Source organism: Mustela lutreola, chromosome 1, assembly GCF_030435805.1.
Source record: "Mustela lutreola isolate mMusLut2 chromosome 1, mMusLut2.pri, whole genome shotgun sequence".
NCBI lineage: Eukaryota > Metazoa > Chordata > Mammalia > Carnivora > Mustelidae > Mustela > Mustela lutreola.
In genome coordinates, this window is record NC_081290.1 from 232406587 (window position 1) to 232426567 (window position 19981).

General features: G+C 57.4%; 1 protein-coding gene across 7 annotated transcripts in view; it reads left to right on the forward strand.

Moving 5' to 3' along the window:
- The window catches only part of ARAP1 (ArfGAP with RhoGAP domain, ankyrin repeat and PH domain 1), a 62324-nt gene that overhangs the window by 32954 nt on the left and 9389 nt on the right, over positions 1 to 19981 (forward strand). For 6 of the 7 annotated variants that reach the window (XM_059133432.1, XM_059133449.1, XM_059133459.1 and 3 more), the window contains 24 exons: positions 615 to 784; positions 2235 to 2302; positions 2868 to 3001; positions 3142 to 3297; positions 3657 to 3726; positions 4042 to 4162; positions 4515 to 4717; positions 5165 to 5271; positions 7462 to 7661; positions 9600 to 9685; positions 10848 to 11030; positions 12126 to 12300; positions 13427 to 13561; positions 15422 to 15557; positions 15839 to 15941; positions 16760 to 16955; positions 17227 to 17278; positions 17393 to 17556; positions 17704 to 17916; positions 18233 to 18338; positions 18795 to 18942; positions 19035 to 19121; positions 19205 to 19273; positions 19591 to 19708. In XM_059133432.1, coding sequence (XP_058989415.1) covers positions 615 to 784; positions 2235 to 2302; positions 2868 to 3001; positions 3142 to 3297; positions 3657 to 3726; positions 4042 to 4162; positions 4515 to 4717; positions 5165 to 5271; positions 7462 to 7661; positions 9600 to 9685; positions 10848 to 11030; positions 12126 to 12300; positions 13427 to 13561; positions 15422 to 15557; positions 15839 to 15941; positions 16760 to 16955; positions 17227 to 17278; positions 17393 to 17556; positions 17704 to 17916; positions 18233 to 18338; positions 18795 to 18942; positions 19035 to 19121; positions 19205 to 19273; positions 19591 to 19708 — 3200 coding nt within the window. The remainder of the gene's footprint in view (positions 1 to 614; positions 785 to 2234; positions 2303 to 2867; positions 3002 to 3141; positions 3298 to 3656; positions 3727 to 4041; positions 4163 to 4514; positions 4718 to 5164; positions 5272 to 7461; positions 7662 to 9599; positions 9686 to 10847; positions 11031 to 12125; positions 12301 to 13426; positions 13562 to 15421; positions 15558 to 15838; positions 15942 to 16759; positions 16956 to 17226; positions 17279 to 17392; positions 17557 to 17703; positions 17917 to 18232; positions 18339 to 18794; positions 18943 to 19034; positions 19122 to 19204; positions 19274 to 19590; positions 19709 to 19981) is intronic. The other variant, XM_059133482.1, reaches the window with a different exon arrangement.

Genomic DNA, 19981 nt, shown 5'->3' on the forward strand with positions numbered 1-19981 from the left:
TTAAGGTGTCTGAGGGCACCATGGTGAACAGGCATGTCTGGGACAAGAGAGAAGGTGGTCTTGAGCCAGAGCCCCACAGCTCAGGGCCTTAGGACTTGGTTTTTAAGGCTCTGGTCTGTGTCCTTGGCCTGCATGCCCATTTTGAACCTGACCCATCCACTCACCACCAAATGCCTTCTTATCCTTAAAAGCTCAGTCAGGTGTCACCTCTTCCAATCTTCCCTGACTTCCCAGCCTGGGATGCACACCAACCCCCAGCCCATTCTGCTTTGCATCCCTCTTCTAGACTGGAGACCCTATGGGTACATGCGGCTGAAAGCTAGAGCTCTGGGGACAGGTGACCCTGCCAGAGCAGTGGAGGGCCAGCTCATGGCCAAAGAAGGGGCCTGCTTCCTTTAAGCTTGAAGAGCTTGGAGGTTCAGGGGCCTGGAGTGAGGGGAGGGGGGTTCCTGTCTGGGTCTGTGGAATGAATGCGCTTTACTGTAGCTCAGGTGAGAGAGGTGGTGGGGGGACAAGGCTCAGGGGGTTTGGGTCCTGGCTCTGTGTAGTGAGCCAGCCCGGTGTCTGAGCCGCCTGGAGCTAACCCCCGGGCCTGGTTTTTGTTCTCTTGCCAGCCCTCCCTCCAAAGAAGAGGAGCTACTATCACCACCGCTGTCATCCCCTCCCCAACCAGAGCCTGAGGAGCCCCCGGCCACCTTCCCCCGGGGGCCTCCACAGCCCCCGTCTCCACCTCCCAGTCCCCCAGAGATCCCCCCGAAGCCTCTTCGCCTGCCCCCAGAGTTCGGTGAGTGCCATAGCCAGGCATGGGGCTCCCAGTGCGTAGCCTGGAATCAGGGCCCCTCAAGAATCAGCAAGGGTGCAAGGATTGAACTTTCTGTCAGGTTCTGCCACTCACACAGTGTGGCCCCAGACAGGTGAGCCTCATTTTCTTTACCCTCACAGTGGAGCCAGCAACCACCTATCTTTTTTTTTTTTTTTTTTTTAAGATTTTATTTACTTATTTGATAGACAGAGATCACAAGTAGGCAGAGAAGCAGGCAGAGAGAGAGAGGAGGAAGCAGGCTCCCTGCTGGCAGAGAGCCTGATGCAGAGCTCCATCCCAGGACCCTGGGATCATGACCTGAGCCGAAGGCAGAGGCTTTAACCCACTGAGCCACCCAGGCGCCCCCAGCACCCACCTATCTGGACCTACTGACTGTTAAGTGTATGTGGCAGACTTTCTGAGTGGCTTGTGGTTGAAAGTCTAGGAATATTTTCCATGGTTTTCAATGGTTTGCTTTTCCTTGGGTTGTCCATTTCTCTTGATTCTTCTTTTTTTTTTTTTTTTTTTTTTTTTTAAAGATTTTATTTATTTTATTTGACAGAGAGAGATCACAAGTAGGCAGAGAGGCAGGCAGAGACAGAGGGGGAAGCAGGCTCCCTGCTGAGCAGAGAGCCCGATGCGGGGCTCGATCCCAGGACTCTGAGATCATGACCTGAGCCGAAGGCAGCGGCTTAATCCACTGAGCCACCCAGGCGCCCCTCTTCTTTTTTTTTTAAAGACAAAGTTTTGTTTTTTTTGTTTTTTTTTTTTTTAAAGATTTTATTTATTTATTTGACAGAGAGAAATCACAAGTAGGCAGAGAGGCAGGCAGAGAGAGAGAGAGGAGGAAGCAGGCTCCCTGCTGAGCAGAGAGCCCGATGCGGGACTCGATCCCAGGACCCTGAGATCATGACCTGAGCCGAAGGCAGCGGCTCAACCACTGAGCCACCCAGGCGCCCCTCTTTTTTTTTTTAATTTATTTGACAGAGATCACAAGTAGGCAGAGAGAGAGGAAGGAAAGCAGGCTCCCTGCTGAGCAGATAGCCTGATGTGGGGCTCGATCCCAGGACCCTGGGATCATGACCTGAGCTGAAAGCACAGGCTTTAACCCACTGAGCCACCCAGGTGCCCCTCTTGATTCTTCTTTCTTGTTTCTTTTTCAGCCTCTTTAGACAGCCCTTGACTCTGACCTGCAAATTTATCACCTATTCAGACCTCCTTGTGATAGTCTGGCCTCTCCTTTGGCCACCCCCCTAGTACTGTCTTACGAGGCCCTGAGAGTGTAAATAGCATTTCATGTCCCCTGTGCCTGTTTTTGAAAGCCAGGCTGGAGTGGGGGTGTCTTTCCAGCCAAGGGTGGCTTATGTGCCCAGGACAGGAGGCTAGGCTCCTCCTTCTGAGTCTCCCCCTGCCCCCACCCCTCTCTCCTCAGATGACTCTGACTACGATGAGGTTCCAGAGGAGGGCCCAGGGGCCCCAGCCGGCCTGATGACCAAGAAGGTGGGGCAGGTGGTGATTAGGGTTTGGGCTGTCTGTCAGAGGGGAGGGTGGGCTGCCCAGCTGCCTTGCAGATCCTGGGGACCACTGGAGAGAGAAAGTGCCATCAGTTTCCAGGGAGAGCTTCCTTCCCCCTTGTGGTCTTGCCACAAGGGGCTTGGGGATGGAGCACAGCACCTGAGCCCTGGGCCAGGGGTCTGAGAGCACTTGCTGGTGGCCTCAGTTCCAGTCTCCAGCCACGTCTGGACGGTTGTGTGTGGCCCCCTCTCTCCCCCAGGATACTGAGCACTTCTTCCTTGGAGAGTCTCCCTTGATCTCTTTCACTTTCTGTGTTCCTGGGCCCCATGGGTGTCTTAACTCTCCATCCCTAAGTATTTTTCACTATCCCTTCATCTTCTGTCTTTGATGCTGTCTAGCTGGGTCCCTGGAGAGGGTGTGGAAATAGCAGGGAAAGTGCAGAGTTGTGTGGGTCCCTGATGGAGTGAATTGGGGGTCCTCCCTGGGTGGGTGTGATCTGGGGCTCGAAGGGAAGCATGATGCTGAGTGGGTCTGGCGTGGGCGGTGCCAGGAGGAGCTCCCAGTGAGCCACATCCCACGAGCTGTGCGTGTGGCCAGTCTGCTAAGCGAGGGGGAGGAACTGTCTGAGGACGACGACCAAGGAGATGAAGATGAGGATGACCATGCCTATGAGGGCATCCCCAAGTAAGTGTCCACTCTTCCTCAGTGGTTGTTCCACCCAGCCACCCTCCGTTCCCAAGCACAGCCTGGCCCCTCCACCTCTTTGTCCCCTCCCCCCAGGGAATCCCCCGTTCTAGGCTCCCTCATTCCCTCTCTTTCCCCAGTGGTGGATGGCACACCAGCAGCCTGAGCTCATCCCTGCCCAGCAGCCTCCTGATCCCTGAGCTCCCACCACACCCCATGGACGGGCATCCTGTGGGCCCCGCCCCCATCACACCGGTCATCAAGGCCGGCTGGCTGGACAAGAACCCACCACAGGGGTGAGTGATGCCTGTTATGTCCTGCTGGTTCTCTGCGTGAAGACAGGAGTGCTCTAGGACACTGGTATGCCAGATCTGAAAACCAGAGGGGCTAGGTTATTTGAAGAGGTCTCTCTCCAGGCAGACTGTAACAGTTGGTCATCCCCACAAGACCTATGTTTTAGTACCCTTAAAATTGGGAAGTCCTACTTTGATACTGACTTTAGTCATTTTTGCTATAGGTGAAGTCCATTTTCTCATTGACTGTTTGGGTTCCTTCCTCCCTTGAGCCTGGCTATTGTGCCGACTTTGTATGTAGCTGCCATAGGGGACTGGGGTAATCTTAGAGCCTCTCCTCTAATCTGCCTGTGCTTCTCCAGATCTTACATCTATCAGAAGCGATGGGTGAGACTGGACGCTGATCACCTGCGGTACTTTGACAGTAACAAGGTGAGGCCCCTGCTGATCCTTGATGGGACCCCTGCTCCAGCCTGGCCCTAGGCCGACTCTTGACCTTGGATGCAGGTGGAGGACCCCACCCCAAGACGAGTCCTCACCAGAGTTCCAGTCTGACTCCTGGAGCTGTGTCTTCTGGCCGCTCACTCCTGTGGGCTGTGGTCAGGGTCAGCCTAGGGGCTGTCCCTGGCCACCTGTGGGAGATGGGGTTCTAGTTAGCCTGCTCTCGGCTGAGGTTGAGGGAGCCCAGGAGGGGCTAGGCCTCCGGGTGCCCCACCCCCTACAGGACAGCTTCCGTCTCCTCCCCAGGACGCCTACTCTAAGCGCTTTATCTCTGTGGCCTGCATCTCCCGCGTGGCTGCCATCGGGGACCAGAAGTTTGAAGTGATCACAAACAACCGGACCTTCGCCTTCCGGGCGGAGAGTGATGGTGAGGAGTGGGGCAGGGAGAACGCTGGCTGTTTAGCCTGCTAAGTGGGGGCGTGGGGGAGAACCAGGGCACCTCTGCTTCCCCCACATCAAACCCAGAGAGGAGTCAGTCCTCTACGAGGTAGGGGAGAGCAGGGGGCACTCTTGGACTAGAGGGAATGGGCTCAGGTAGGCGAAGTGGCTTCTCCAGTGTAGCTCATCCAGTCAGAAAACTCAGAGATAGTCAGAGATAGGTGGGCCAATCTGGGTGGGCTTGCCAGCAGAGGTGTTGCCTGAGGAACCTGGAATGGGGAGTCCTTAGGTGGCTGCCTGCCAGACTGAGCTCACTTTCACTCTTTCCCCTGTGCCCTCAGCGGAGCGGAAGGAGTGGATGCAGGCCCTGCAGCAGGCAGTGGCCCAGCAGGGTGCCCGGGCCCGGCTGTCTAGCACTTACCCTTTGGGTGTTCGAGACTCAGAGCTGCCTGACCATGCTGGCAGCCTGGAACTACGTGGTTTCAAGAATAAACTGTATGTGGCTGTGGTTGGGGACAAAGTGCAGCTATATAAGAATCTGGAGGTACGAAGGGGTCAGCCAGTTTGTTAAACCTGTCCCCTGCCCCCTGCCTACCTGGTCCTCTGGCCCTGCCCCCTGCCCACCCAGGCCCCCCGACCTGCCTCTGGCTCACCCAGTCCCCCAGCCCTGCCCCTTCCCTTTCTTCCTTCCCCTGACTAAGCTCAGCCCTGTGCTGGCTACCCTTCCTGCTTCTAGCTCTGACCCTGTCCCCTGCCTGGTCCCTGAGGATTATCTTTCCATCCGTGTCCTGCCTTCTGTTCCTGCTCCCTATTACTGCATGGCCCCTGAGCCTGGGTCCATTTACCAATGTCCAGATTCCTAAGCCCTCTTCATCTCCTTCCAAGGTGCTTTCTAGTCCCTAAGGTACTACTTCCCTTTAGTCTCTATCCCTCCCTTGGCCTTAGTCCCTGCCCCCAGGCCTTGCCCTCATCCCTCACCCCCATCTGCCAGGAGTACCACCTGGGCATTGGCATCACCTTCATTGACATGAGTGTAGGCAACGTGAAGGAAGCAGACCGGCGCAGCTTCGACCTCACCACCCCCTACCGCATCTTCAGGTAAGCCCGCCTCCTTTCATTTACCTGTATCCTCCCTCCCTGCAAGGATCTTCTTGCTTATGTGGAAACCTGCCCCTTCTTCTAGAATGGGTTTCTCCCCTTCCCAGCCTTGCCCACCCTCCTGGTCCTTTCTGTCCACTCACTTACCTGCTCTGCCCCCTCCCTTCTAAAGAAATCTCACTTTTACCGCACCCCCCATCTGACCATCACCGTCCCCCTTCCCCTCACTCACTCCCAGGCGGTCCTGAGGGGCTGGCCCATGCCTGAGGTCACATAGTATGTATCAGTCAGCTTGGCTGCGGTGCATGACAGAGGAGCACAGATGGGGTGGGGGTGGGACTTCAACAACAGAAGTTTATTTTCTCACAGCTCTAGAGGCTGGAAGTCCAAGGTCAAGGAGCCATCAGGGTTAGTTTCCGGTGAGGCCCCTCTTCCTGGCTTGTAGATGGCCACCTCCTCACTGTGTCCTCACACGGCTTTTCCTCTGTGTGCAGGTAGAGAGAGTGAGCTATCTGCTGTCCCTTCCTCTTTTTATAAAGAAACCAGTCTTGTTACATTCGAACCCTACTCCTATGACATCATCTAACCTTAATTACTTCCCTAACAGTCCTGTCTCCAGATGCAGTCACACTGGGGGACACAGTTCAGTCCATAACATCCCAGGTCCACCACTGAGTCACTGTGTGACCTGGACAAATCACTTGACCTCTCTGTGCCTTGGTTTCTTCCTCTGGGAGTAAGACTGCAGCTGTCTTTGTAAAGCTGTTACCTGCCTCAGTGTGTGGTAACCACTCTGTCAACACTAGCGCCATCCCACCTCCGCTGTCATGTCCTTTGCCCTTAGCTTAGCTCTCTGTCTTCTGCAGGGACTTTCTCCTGAGCTCCAGACCTGCATGTCCAACAGTTTTGTGGATGTCTGTCCCTCTGTGACTTCCGCCTCGACTCCCTGGACCTCCCAGGCCACTGTCTCCACCCATGGGGACACCTGCCTCTCCCACTCAGCCCCGTGCATGCCTGTCACCACCCCTACCTCACCACCCTGGCTCTCTCACGTCTGTCTGTCCCCTCCACTCTGTCCCTCCCCATTTTGTTCCAGGCCAGGGGAACTCTGGCCCGGCTCCGCCTCATGTATCAGCTGCCTGTCTGTGACTGCCAGTGGGGTCTTCTCTTTTCTTTTTGTTGAAAGCCAAATTTTTATTTGTTTATTTCTGCCTTTGAAGTAATGTTGGATGACATGTTGGCCCAAGAGTCTTTGCCTCCTCCTTAATGACCACACAACAGGGACCAGCCACCTTCCAGTGTTTTCCTTGCCTGTCGGTTTTAGAGAGGCCCGCCTATTCACCGAGTGTCTTGTGGTCATCAGCCTTAGTTAGGCTGATTTGGTGTTCAGCACCAAGGGCCTCCACCAGCCTGACATATGCGGGGAAAGACCGTAGGATGTAAACACGAAGACAGGCGGAGTGCTTGGCTAAGGCTCAGCAGCCTGCAGATTCCACGTGTGAGGCCTTCTTGGATGAGCACAGTCTTCAGCACCTCTGGTCAGGCCACGTTAGTGCCTGTCACATCTCTAGCAGTGACCCCTTTTTTGGCCATGGTAGAGGCTTATAGGGGTAGCCGTATCTTGAATACACACGTAGGTGGGATAGGGGCAGCAGGGAAAGAACCAGAGGAAGACGTCTCTTTACCCTTTCCCCTGTCCCACTGAAACCCTCCACTGCTCTGTCTTGTCCTCTGGGTGCACTTTGACCTCCTCTGCCTGGCCCAGGCTTGTCCCTGTATGTCTCCCAGCCTCCTCTCTGCCAGTTTGCCTGTCTTGTTCCTGGGTCCCGGAATGCCCCGTGTGCCATGCTGCTCCCTCTCTGGAATGGTTTTCCACATCTTTTGCTGGCTAAGCCCTTCTCATCTGTCAAGGCTTAGCGCAGGCATCATTTCTTCCCAGGAGTCTTTTCTATTTCCTGGGGCGGGGGGAGCACCTGCTCTGGGATCCCCCAACCCCCATGTCTCCTAGGTTCATGGTACCTTTGCCTCTGTCCACACCCACCTTCCTCACAGACCCAGGGTGCCTCCCTCTCCCAGTTGTGAGGGCTCAGCTCCTTGCTCCATCCACGTCATGCTGCACCTCTTCACGCTGCCCCCCAATCTCTCAGAGCCCTCTCCCACCAGCCCCACCCCCCACTCCTGTGTCCCCAGCTTCTCGGCTGAATCGGAGCTAGAGAAGGAACAGTGGCTGGAGGCCATGCAGGGAGCCATCGCTGAGGCCCTGTCTACCTCGGAGGTGGCCGAGCGCATCTGGGCCGTGGCCCCCAACAGGTTCTGCGCTGACTGTGGGGCTGCCCAGCCCGACTGGGCCTCCATCAACCTCTGCATCGTCATCTGCAAACGCTGTGCAGGTGTGTGGGGCTGGCGTGCCAGGCTGAGGCATGACAGGGCTGGTGTGTCAGTGTGGCTGGGGGCCTATCTGGCTAGAGCGGCCGGAGCCAAGATGCTAGTCAGATCCTTGTCCATGAAGCTGCGTCTATGCACCAGGCCTCTCCCACCATGATTAGCCCGTAGTCCGGAGGGTGCAATGCAGGGGTTCAGCTGCATATGCCATGAGTAGGACACTGAGGCACGGGGAGGGGGAATGGTGCATAGCATGGCCTGGCAAGTGAATCTTGCCCAACTGAGCCCAGGCCAGTTGGGGTCCAGCACCCCTCCCCACCCCCGTCCCATCAGAGAAGTGTAGGGGAACGAGACAGGAGGGGCTGGCAGGGATCTGCGTGCAATGGGAGGCCATGGGAGGAGATGGGAGGCCGGGGTGGGAGGGCTGCGGTCAGATCCGGGCCTCAGACTCCGGTGGCGGGTGGGACCTGAGTTGGAGGGGTGAGACTGGAGACCAGTGGGGAGGCTGTTGATGGCTCCATGAGAGAGAGGAGCAGGCCGAGGCCTGGTCTGGGGAAGCAGTGGAGAAGATTCAAGAGACATACAGGATCTGTGGTGTCAGAGTCCCTGTGACAGATCTGATGAGTAGGGTGAGGAAGACACGCTGGGGCCCAAGATGCATTCATCTCTCTGCCCGGCAGTTACTGAGGGTCTGTGCTGTGCTGGACACTGTGAGGTGTTGGGGTTTGGCCCTCAGCGGAGCTGCTAATGCCCAGGGAGCAGCTTTGGGCAGCTTGAGATGGGGATCTGGGGCAGGGGATAGTTCTGGGGAAGGCACTGAGCGAGAGCAAACATCCAGGAGGCCTGGGGCCAGGAGGTCTGCATGCAGGAAAGAAATGACTTGATTTAGAAAGGTTTCCGCTCGTGGAGGGGTACGGGTGACTGGTGTGGGTGAGGTGCTCCCTAGGAGACTGCAGGGGGTGGGTTGAGGCTGAAGCCAGAACAAGATGGTGCTTGGCGCTCCTAGTGCCCCAGCCTCCTCCCTCTGACAGGGCTCCTTCCTGGGACCTGTAGCTGAGGAAGGCTACATTCCCTTCAGCCAAAGCTCACCCTGCCCTCTCATTCCACAGAGATGTCCTAAGTGCTCACTGGTGCCAGACTTTGTTCTAAGCACATACAGAGGCTATACCCTAAAGGAGACAGTCAAGGTTCCTGCCCTCTGGCAGCTGACATTCTAGTGGGGAGAGGCAGAAAGTACACATATGAACCAATAGAAGTATCAGGTAATAAAGTCCTAGGCACAGAATGTGTTTGTCAGGAAGCCCTCTCTGAGGAGATGATCTATCAGCTGAGACCTGAATGTGAGGAGGGAGCCAGTCCTGGGGAGATGGGGGAAGAAAGAATTGTCAGTGCAAAGGCCCTGAGGCAGGAATAGGTCAGCTGATTAGAAGAGGGAGGAGAGTATGGCTGATCAGGATTGGAATTGGGGGGGCGGAATTCTGAGATGAGAGTGCAGGAGAAATTTAGATCTAATTCTGGGGTGCCATTGAGGAGTCTAAAGAAGGGATTTGGAAAAACGGGATTTGAATTTTAAGGTGATCACACTGGGGGCACCTGGCTGGCTCAGTTGGTATCTGACTCTTGATCTCAGAGTGGGGGTCAGGGTTGGGGGTCATGAGTTCAAGCACCATGTTGGGCATAGAGTTTACTTTAAAAAAAAAAAAAAAAAAGATCAAAAAGACTACTGTGGTTGGGCTGTGCAAAATGGCCTGCTTGTAGGGGGGTAGAGGGGGTAGGTTACTGCTGCAGGACACCCGTGACTTCAGCTCCCTGGTGCCTGGAGCAGGGGTGTGCGTGGCTAGCACTGGAAGCTGCTCCCCACTGTCTGCCCCTGCCTGGGCTCACGGGGAGGCAGGGAGGTCAGGAAGGTAAGTGCTCTTGTGAAGGTGAGGGCCCTCTGTCTGCAGGGGAGCACCGAGGCTTGGGCGCTGGCGTCTCCAAGGTGCGGAGCCTGAAGATGGACAGGAAGGTGTGGACGGAAACACTCATCGAGGTGGGGAGGCCTTGCTTGCCGCCTGCACTTGGGATCTGCTCCACTCCACCGCTGCCTGGGTCTCCACCCTGCCCCCCTCATAGACCTTGGCCCCCTGAAGCTAGCAGAGAGCTTTGGGATCATCTAGTGGGTGGGGATTTTGGAAAAGGCGATTTTTGGCAGAGTCAGCAAACTGGCCCATGAGCTAAGAATTTTTTTACAGTTTTAAAGGGGTAGTTAGAAAAAAAAAAAAAAAAAGAGGAAGACATATGGAGCAGAAACTGTCGTGCAGAGTCTGAACTCTTTACTTCTTCTGCATGCATGTACGGATGTCTGGGGGTACACTTAATGTGCATATGTTCCTGTCTCCGTGGGGTTTGCCCTGGGGGCGTGCAGTTACAGAGGAGAACCTGCAGCGGGAGGCTGACCACGCAGGGCCTCCCTGTTGCCCCGTCCAGCTGCAGGCCCCAGTGTGGTTTGGCTGTGACATCAACCCCTGTGGGTTAGGCTTTGAATCCCCAGTTTATAGATGAGGACACTGAGGTGCAGGGAGAGAAGATGGCTTGCCCACAGTCACTGAGTGAGTCAGTGGTGGCAGGGTCTGTTTCTGCTTTATTCTCTTCTGTGGCCCAGCGCCCCACACAGGACCTGACACAGAAGCAGGATGGGGGGCCCAGGAAATGGCTGTGGGACAAATGATCAGCAGAGGGCAAGGATTAATAAACTAGGCTCCTGATGGCTGGACCCCTGCATCTGCGCCCCCAGCAGGTGCACCTACCCCTCCTCCCCTGAGCCCAGAAAGGAATGTCAAGGACAGGAGAGGTTTCCACAATCCTTACCCTATTGGCGGACAGGTTAGCTACCCCGCCCCCCACCCTCACCCAGGCCGTGATAGCCTCAGGAATGCGGAGTTCCAGATGTGGGACCTGGTTGGGGAAATAGCAAGGGCTCCAGCCAGGCACCGGGCTTGGGGCATCCCGCTGTTGGACTGTCTGCCTCTCGTCCTGTCACTGAGCTGAGGAGCTCATAGCCACTGACCAGCCAGGCTGCCCCTCACCTTCCCTGATGGGAAAGTGGGTGGGTGGCCTGGCTCGCCCAGCCCCTCTCCTGACAACCTCAGATTTTACCAGACACTCAGGCCGGGCCATGGACTGCCCATCTGACCTCTTGCCCCCATCCACAGCTCTTCTTACAGCTGGGCAATGGTGCGGGGAACCGTTTCTGGGCAGCCAACGTGCCCCCCAGTGAGGCTCTGCAGCCCAACAGCAGCCCTGGTGCCCGGCGGCACCACCTGGAGGCCAAATACCGTGAGGGCAAGTACCGCCGCTACCACCCGCTCTTCGGCAACCAGGAGGAACTGGACAAGGTCAGGGCACTGGGCCTCTGGGACCCCTGGAGACCACCCACTTTTTTTTCTACCCCCCTCTATTGCTCTCTCTTTCGCAGCTCATCTCTTTGATCAGCTCACAGTGATGATGAGTTGGCATATGGGGAAACTGAGGCCCAGAGGGTGGAAGGGCCCTGCCTAAGCCAAGGGAGAATTGTAGCATATCAAGGAGGAGTCAGGCCTGACCCCTGGGCCAAGTCCACATCCCCAGCATCTGTCTGCCTCCCTCCCCTCCTGATTCCTCTGTCTCCTGAACCGTCTTGCTCCTGTGAATCCTGCCAAAAGGAGTGAACTTGATGGGGATGCTATTTCCTGTCAGGCTCATGAAAAACAGCTGGCTGCTCTGACCCACCCCCATCCACACCCCACTCAAGCTGAGGCCCCACACGGGCCTCAGGCCCTGACAGGCTGGGAGCCAAGCCCTGGGTCCTGGTCTGGCTCAGCCTGAGTGGGAGGCAGCCGGCTCTGAGGCAGGGGGATGCCACTTGTGACCTCTGATTGGCCTTCACCCCCTCCCCCCAAGCGGCCCCACCCAAGCAGGCTCAGGCCGGCTGGACGCCCAGTGGGAGCCAGGCCTCCACCTCCCAGGAACCCAGGCGTCCAGCCCCCAGCCCAGCCCAGTCTAGCCCGCCAGCTAGGAGGGGCAGGGACTCCCATTGGTCGGGAGGGCTGGGCAGGCAGTGAGGAATTCAAATGTGGGAGGAATGAGCTACAAAGCACCCCCCTCTGGCCTTCCACAAGGCAGAAGGAGCGTGAGATCCTCTAGAGAACAGGCTTGGCAGCTGATTGGGTCCCAGAGGCTGCTAGTAGGGGTGAGCCCTGCACCACCGGGACCCCCAGCCTCTGCGGAGCGGCCCCTACCCACCCCCCTATGCCCTTGGCCCTTCTCATCCTCCCCCTCTCCTCTCTCTATGTCTTCCTTCCTGGCTCTTCTCTTTGAACCTGAGGCTGGGCTTCCAGACTTGGGTGACTCCTTCTTCTACCTTCCTCTCCTCCCCCCAGCTCCCCCATGCCCACTGGCTCCCCACTTAAGCTTAGGCTGACCCTCCCCTCCCCCTTTCTCCCTCCTCCCAGGCTCTGTGTGCTGCAGTCACTACCACAGACCTGGCTGAGACCCAGGCTCTTCTGGGTTGTGGGGCCGGGGTCAACTGCTTCTCAGGGGACCCTGAAGCTCCCACGCCCCTGGCTCTTGCCGAGCAGGCCGGCCAGATACTGCAGATGGAATTCCTTCGGAACAACCGGACCACGGGTGAGTGACCAGTGGGACGGTCTACCTCGAGGGATGTGCCTCCCTGCTGCCATGGCCTGGCCCTGTGATGGGGGTGCTGTGAGGCCCCCAATACACACGCACTCGAGCCGTGAGTGCAGCTCTGTGAGGGGCCCCGGCAAGCAGTGTGTGGTTTGGGTTGCCATGTCAGTGTTGATTGGTGCGTCTGGCTTCCCCTTCCTGTGTGTTTTTTTTTGTGTCTGTCCCTACGTCTCTCGTTCAGGACTTGTGGGTCCCTCCCTGACCTGCAGTGCAGGCCTTCATGGTGGTATCTGTGCTCCAGTGTCTGTGCATCTCTGAGCCACTGTGGATCTGGGTTTCCTTATCCCTGGGGGCGTTGAGGGCTTTGGGGTTTGTGCAGCCACAGAGTGTCTGAGTCGCTGTGTGGGGATTGCATTTCTCCGTGTGCGGGTGACCCATGATGGCAGCCTTGTCCGCTGCTTTGTCTGGGCGGGGCTCTGTCACAGGCTGGAGTTGGGTCCCATTTGGCTGTCACTCTCCAGCTGGGTGAGGAGGAGACGGTGGGGATAAGCCCTGCTGGTCATGGCTCAGGGCTGGCCTCTGGGGCCATATCCTAGGACTGAGGGTGGAGCTCGGCGGCCAGAGCTCGGCTCAAGGCCACGGGTGGGTGGGGTGTGCTGTGCTGGAGCAAGCCCAGGTGGCCAGGGAGACACAGGAGACCACCCAGCTGGCTTGGGCTTTGGGACTGCTGGGAGGAGGGCTGGAGCCGGGCTGCTTCCCTAGGCTTTGCACTGTGTGGGACAAACCTCCTTCTGGGGATTGTTAGTGAGTTTGCCTAAGACCCCTCATTCTAGTGTGCTTACTCTGTGCCTCAGCAGAGAGAACAGGGTGGGCTAGGTTGGGGAGTCAGGAGGGCTTCCTTGCAGGGGAGGTACTGAAGCTGGGCTGTGGAATTTGCACAAGTGGGGAGAGGTGGAGGATGACTTGGGCAGAGCCCAGGATGTGGCAATGAGAGCCTGAGGGTGACAGGGGGCTGGTGACTTGAATGTAAGCTTGGATGCTCAACCCAGGTGGGGGTGAGGGGGGTACCTGGGATGGCGAGCATGAGCAGCCATTCCTCCCCCTGCCCCCAAAACCTTTCCTAAAGAGGTACCTCGGCTGGATTCAGTGAAGCCCCTGGAAAAGCACTACTCAGTTGTCTTGCCAACTGTGAGCCACAGTGGCTTTCTCTACAAGACCGCTTCGGCCGGCAAGTTGCTGCAGGACCGCCGTGCCCGGGAAGGTGGGTGCCAGGCCAGACCCCATTGCTGCCAGGGCATTCTGGCATGGTGGCGGGGCCAGAGCAGCCAGGGCAGGCTGGGCTGGTGGGCTCATGAAGGTACCAAGTGTACTCTGGCAGAGTCATCCTAAGAGGGCTTCTGAGATGTCATCTCTGGGACACAGTAGATGCTTCCTAAGCGAGCCAGTAGGGGTAGGAGCAGGGCCTGGCACTGCAGAGCAAGTCACTGCTAGAGTTCCTTTAGGCTAAAAAAAGCCATTACTGAGCACCTGCTGGGTGCTGGGCAGCTGGCATTTGGAGCCAGACAGAGCTAAGCATAGAGCCCATCCCTTTATCATCTCTGCCTTCCATTTGCTCCCCCACTCAGTGCGACCTTCAGTCCTTCCTACATCCCGCAAGGACCTGCACTGTCAGCCCTCCTACCCCATGACCTGTGACCCCTCCCCCCTCACTTACTGTGCTGCAGCATTACTGGCCTCTTTGCTCTTTCTCAGCCACATGTATTCACTTCCGCCAGGGCTTCTGCATTTGCTCTGCCCCCGCCTAATGGGCTTTTCTGCAGAATATCTGCGTGACCAGTCCCTCGCTTCAGTCCGGTCTCTGTTTAAATGTTACTCCTTAGAGACTTCATCCATGACCATTTTATCCAAAATAGCATGCCCTATTTACCCTTCTTTTGCCCTAATTTCACAGCACTTAGCTAACATTAATTTGTCTGTTTATAGATGTGTCTGGTGTTTCTCTGTGCACCATTGGAATATTAGCTTCCTTTGCCCGCACTGTAGCCCCAGCACCGAGAACAGCTCCTAGTGTGGTGGGCACTTGGCAGACATTGCAGGACGAAGGGTAACGGAGGCAGGGTTGGTGCTCCTCGAGGGGCCCAGCCTGGGGGATGGCTCTGGGACACCTGCTGTCAGAGGACAGAGGTCATATCCTTGCAGACAGGACAAGAGACAGTGTCTGCTTTGAGAAGATTGTTGAGATCATCGCTCTCTGTATCCCTCAGCACCCTCTGTTAAGCTTACTAGCACCCAAAGAGATTTCGTTGGCGCTCTGTGCTGTTCACCACCTCACTGCCCCCCAGGCACTGCCCCTAGTCTACCTCCCTTTGCCTGATAATGTCATTTATGTAACTGCCTGAGTCATCCTTTTTGCCCTGGGTGCCAGGAAGCTCTGAGACAATGTGAAGCTCAAAGCTGTGAACTCTATGAGCTTGCATGGCTTTGACCTTGTGTTCTTTCTCCTGCCTTCCCTGGTCCAGATTCCCATTTCTTTTCCTTTCTGGGCTCTTGTCAGTTTCCTCAGAGCCATTATAGGAGGAGACAGAGTGTAGAGCAACGTGTACCACTGGCAGGGGAGGGTGAGAGCGCGGGGTAGCTATGGAAGCTTCCTACGGCATACGGGCTGGACTTGAGGAATGGAAGGTGTGGGTGGAGGGAACAAGGTGAACAAAAGTGGGGATGTGGGGTGCCCAGGAGTAGTCAGAGAGGTGACTGGAGAGGTAAGTGGGGGCAGACCCAGCAGGGCTTTGAATGCCAGCCTTAGCGGTATAGGATAAGGAGAGGAGGGCATGGAAAGGTGTTGAGCAGAGGAAGGATGGAGTCTGGTTTTACCTCGCTTTTGAATCTTAGGAGAAGTGAGGCTAGGAACCAGTGAAGAAGTTACTGCAGTAGTCCAGGGGAGAGGTGTGAGCTGGGCTGGGGTGGCAGGCTGCAGGGAGGAGTATGGAACTGGGGGAAACTTGTGAGTTAGAATGAAGAGAACATGGGTCAGGTGGGAGTAGGGGCCCAGGGAGGATACAGAGGTGGTTTTCAGGGGAAGGAGGGAGGCTCCCTCATGGCTCCCTGCCCACCTTCTCTCCAGAGTTCAGCCGACGCTGGTGTGTCCTTAGCGACGGGGTCTTGAGCTACTATGAGAATGAGCGGGCAGTGACCCCCAACGGTGAGATTCGGGCCAGCGAGATTGTGTGCCTGGCAGTACCCCCTCCTGACACCCACGGGTGAGCACCCCTGGGGCAGAATCACAGAATCACAGTTATTGCCATAAGGCAATGAAAACCCCTCCCCCCACGATTGAGGAAATAGAAATGGGCCGAGAGAGGGCCAGAACCTTCCCAGGGTCATGCAGCAGCAACCTGGGAGCTGGGTCTCCTGAGGCCCCAGTCTAGGGCTTTCCCACCACTTCTTCGGGGGCCAAGGAAAAGTCAGTGGGCAGGGGGTGGAGGCAGGGCATCACGGGTGGGTCTTGGCTGGGCCTGAATCCTGGCTTGTGTATCTACAGCTTTGAGCACACCTTTGAGGTGTACACAGAGGGAGAGCGGCTGTACCTGTTTGGGCTGGAGAGTGCAGAGCTGGCTCGTGAGTGGGTCAAGTGCATTGCTAAGGTGGGCCTGGGTTAGTGGGCAGGTGTGGGGAGCCTGATGGCCCAGGGTAGGACTTCCTGGCTGTTTCCATGTACCCCAGCTCCCCTATCTCATGAATGCAGGGAGCAGACATAAGGCAGGCTTCTTGGGCCAAGGGCCTGACAATCTATAGTTACCTAGCGGGGAGAGAGGTCAGGAGACCTGTGGAAGAAGGTCTTGTGGGCCTTGCACTCTGTAGGTGCTCAGTACATGTTTAATAATCAGTAACAGAGCCATCTTAGAATGGACAGTACTGACTCCAGAAGGAGTGAGCTCCTTGTTCTGGAGGAAGGAGGCAGGAGGCTGCTCACCCCTGGGGACCAGAGCCAGGTGCCCCATGGGGTCCCCCTGTGCTATGAGGGCCTGTGACTCTTACTTACTTGTTCCTTGATCAGTCTTCTGTGACCCTTCTGATGGTCAGCCCTCTGAGCCCTGGGGACCCAGCTGAACCAGTCTTGGTCCTGGCCCTTCAGTGGTTCCTTTGCTGGTGGGAGAGACAGATGGGGCCTAGACAGTGACAATACTGTAATCAGAGCTGCAACAGCGGAGAGGAGGGCATTCCCTGAAGGTGTCTGGGAATGTTGTCCGGGGAGGACACATCGGAGTGGGTACGAAGTGGGGTCTGATACCCGAGGTCCTGAACAGTGGTGCGTTCTGCCCTGAGGAAGAGAGAGGAGGCAGCTGGGTGGGAAATGGGTGCGTGCCCACAAGCCAGAGAGCTGGGGGGTCCCAGACATGCAGTGCCATGGGCTGATGCAGCCTCCTCGGCTACCTCCCCTTTCTCCTGGCCTCCCTACCAGGCATTCATACCTCCCCTGGCTGAAGATCTACTGGCCCGGGATTTTGAACGGCTTGGGCGCCTACCCTACAAAGCTGGCCTGAGTCTACAGCGGGCCCAGGAGGGTTGGTTCTCCCTCACTGGCTCTGAGCTCCGAGCTGTCTTCCCAGAGGGGCCCTGTGAGGAGCCGCTACAACTTCGGAAACTGCAGGAGCTTTGTGCGTGGACCCAGCCCTGGGCCCCTAAATTCCAGGGCACCCTCTCCTGGGCCCCCAGGCCCCCAGCCCCTTCCTGGTAGTCTGCACTCTACCCTGGCCTGGCCAGAAGGAGCCAGCCTGCCCTCCTATGTCCTCTCCTGCCCTTGGGGTATATCTCAGCAACTCCGTGTATTGGGGGGTGGGTCCCAGGGATGTGTGTACCCAGAGAGCCTCTGGAGGGAGTCGGTTGGGGACCATGAACAGGGCCTCACCTTGACCGGTCCCTCCACAGCCGTCCAAGGGGACAGCGAGAACCAGGTGCTGGTGCTGGTGGAGCGAAGGAGGTGAGCCCTGGACTCCTGGGGCAGAGCTCTCTTTCAGAAGCCTGTGGTAGTCTGAGAGACTTGGGAGGGGTCGGGCAGGGGTAAGCCCCCAAGTGACCGACTTTCCCCACCCAGGACGCTGTATATCCAGGGGGAGCGACGGCTGGACTTCACAGGCTGGCTGGGGGCCATCCAGAAAGCAGCGGCCAGCTCCGGGGACACGCTGTCAGAGCAGCAGCTCGGAGACTCGGATATCCCTGTGATTGTGTACCGCTGTGTGGACTACATCACGCAGTGTGGTGAGCCCTGCCCCCTTGGCACAGGCCCCGCCCCACCCAGGGAGAGTCCCTCCCATTTGCCCCCTCTAGGCCAAGCCCCACCTTCCCAGGATGCCTCCTACAGCAGCTGTGAGGCTCCGCCCCTGGCTCAGTCCCACCTCTCTTCAGGCCTGACTTCGGAGGGCATCTACCGCAAGTGTGGGCAGACGTCAAAGACCCAGCGGCTGCTGGAGAGCCTGCGGCAGGACGCTAGGTCTGTGCGCCTCAAGGAGGGTGAGCAGCACGTGGATGATGTATCCTCAGCACTCAAGCGTTTCCTGCGAGACCTGCCCGATGGGCTCTTCACTCGCGCCCAGCGCCTGGCCTGGCTGGACACTTCAGGTGGGCCCCGCAGCCCTTGTCCAGCCTAAGACTCGGGCTGGTGCTGCTGGCTTGGCCACTGCTGTCCCAGGATTCCCTCCCTTCCACTCACCATCCACGGGGTTGGACACGTGGATGAGGCATGCCCCAGGGGACAAGCTCCAGTTCCCCTCCCTTCCTTTGCTTCTCCTTTGATTGTACTCTAAACAGAACCAGGAAATGCTGTCCCCAAGGATTAGAGGCAGAACAGCCAGAGGGTTGGGACAGGGGAGATGGCTGGGGGGGGGGGGGGGGGGAGATGGGGACTTCTTGACCTGATCTCTCTCTCCCCACCCAGAGATTGAGGATGAGGAGGAGAAGATCTCTAGGTACCGAGAGCTCTTGGCACGCCTGCCTCCAGTCAACCGTGCCACAGTGAAGGCCCTTATCAGCCACCTGTACTGGTGAGGAATGTTACTATTATATGGCTGCGGGGGGATGGGGTGGAAAAGATTCTTCTCCCAACCTGGCCGACTGCTCTCTCCTCAGAACCCCGTAGGTCTGGGAACTGAATGTTGACTTTTGTTGTGCCCTGATCTTGGACCCTTTGTCTCCCAACTTCCTGCACAGGATGGTGGGATGGGGGGAGGATCTGCAGGGTGGAGGAATAGAGGAGGTTTCAGCTAGGACCCAGGGGACCTTGGCTAGGTATCCCAGCTTCCCAGCTCTGTTCCTCCCCAGGACCCAAGACGTGGCCAGGAAGACCGTACCCATTTCCCTAACTAGCAGTGCACTCTGACCAGGACCTTCCCTGGCCTGACTCCAGGAGCTGGTCACGGACCTGCTTGGAACTGGGAGGGGGAAGTGGGGAAGTTCTGGGCTGGACTTCTCACTCAAGCCTTCTGTCTTCCCCTGTCCAGCGTCCAGTGCTTCTCAGACACAAACCAGATGAACACACACAACTTGGCTATTGTATTTGGGCCCACGCTCTTCCAGACTGACGGGCAGGACTACAAGGCTGGCCGAGTGGTGGAAGACCTCATAGGCCACTATGTGGTGGTGTTCAGTGTGCGTCTCCAGCTAGCGGGCAATGGAGGGTGGGGACGAGCCTCTCGGGTGGCAGCGGTCATCTGTCTCTGTGTGTCTCTCCCCACCCCCAGGTAGATGAGGAGGAACTGAGGAAGCAGCGGGAGGAGATCACTGCCATTGTGAAGATGCGTGTGGCTGGCACTGCCAGTGGGACCCAGGTGAAAGGGCCTGGGGGTGGGGGCTCGGGACAGCTGCCTGCACCCACTGCCCAGACCTCTAGCTGAGCCCTGTCTCCTCACAGCATGCGGGTGACTTCATCTGCACAGTGTACCTGGAGGAGAAGAAGGCAGACACAGAACAGCATGTCAAGGTGGGGGCTTGGGACCTAGCCACCAAGGGTTCCAAAGAGTCAGGCTGGGCCAGGCATAGCCTCAGGAGACCAGGGGACCAGAGCCTCCATCCCAAGGGGGAGCCCTAGTTTGGAACCTGTATGTGGCTGGTGCCTGAGCCTGTCTCACTGCCTCGTCCCCACCCAGCTCCTCAGGCCCACTCAGAGACACTCCCCCAGCATCCCAGGACTCCAGAGGACCGGAGGGCTGGGCTCAGCCCCTGGATCACACAACAAAGCTGTGGCAAAGCAGGGGCAGGGGCAGGGTGGGCTGACCTCTCTCTCCTCGGCCACTGCAGATCCCGGCATCCATGACGGCTGAGGAGCTCACCCTGGAGATCCTGGACCGCAGGAACGTGGGCATCAGGGAGAGAGACTACTGGACCTGCTTCGAGGTCAATGAGAGGGAGGAGGCAGGTGGGTGGCCCCCAGGATTGGCGCGGAGTGTGGCATGGCCTGTACCTGTCTGGGCGGTGGCCCCAGTCTGTCTTCCCCTGCCCTCAGTGTCCAACAGTGGTGGTCAAGGGGGTTTTGGATGATGGGTATTGCTGTCACACTGTCATCTCAGTGACGGAGGTGATAGTGTGCTGGCAGGGATTGAGGGGATGGCTGTGATGTGGCTGATAGGAAGGACCATGAAGGAGGTAGGTGGCGTCAGCTATGACCATGCTTTCTTGGTGTCAGAGTGAT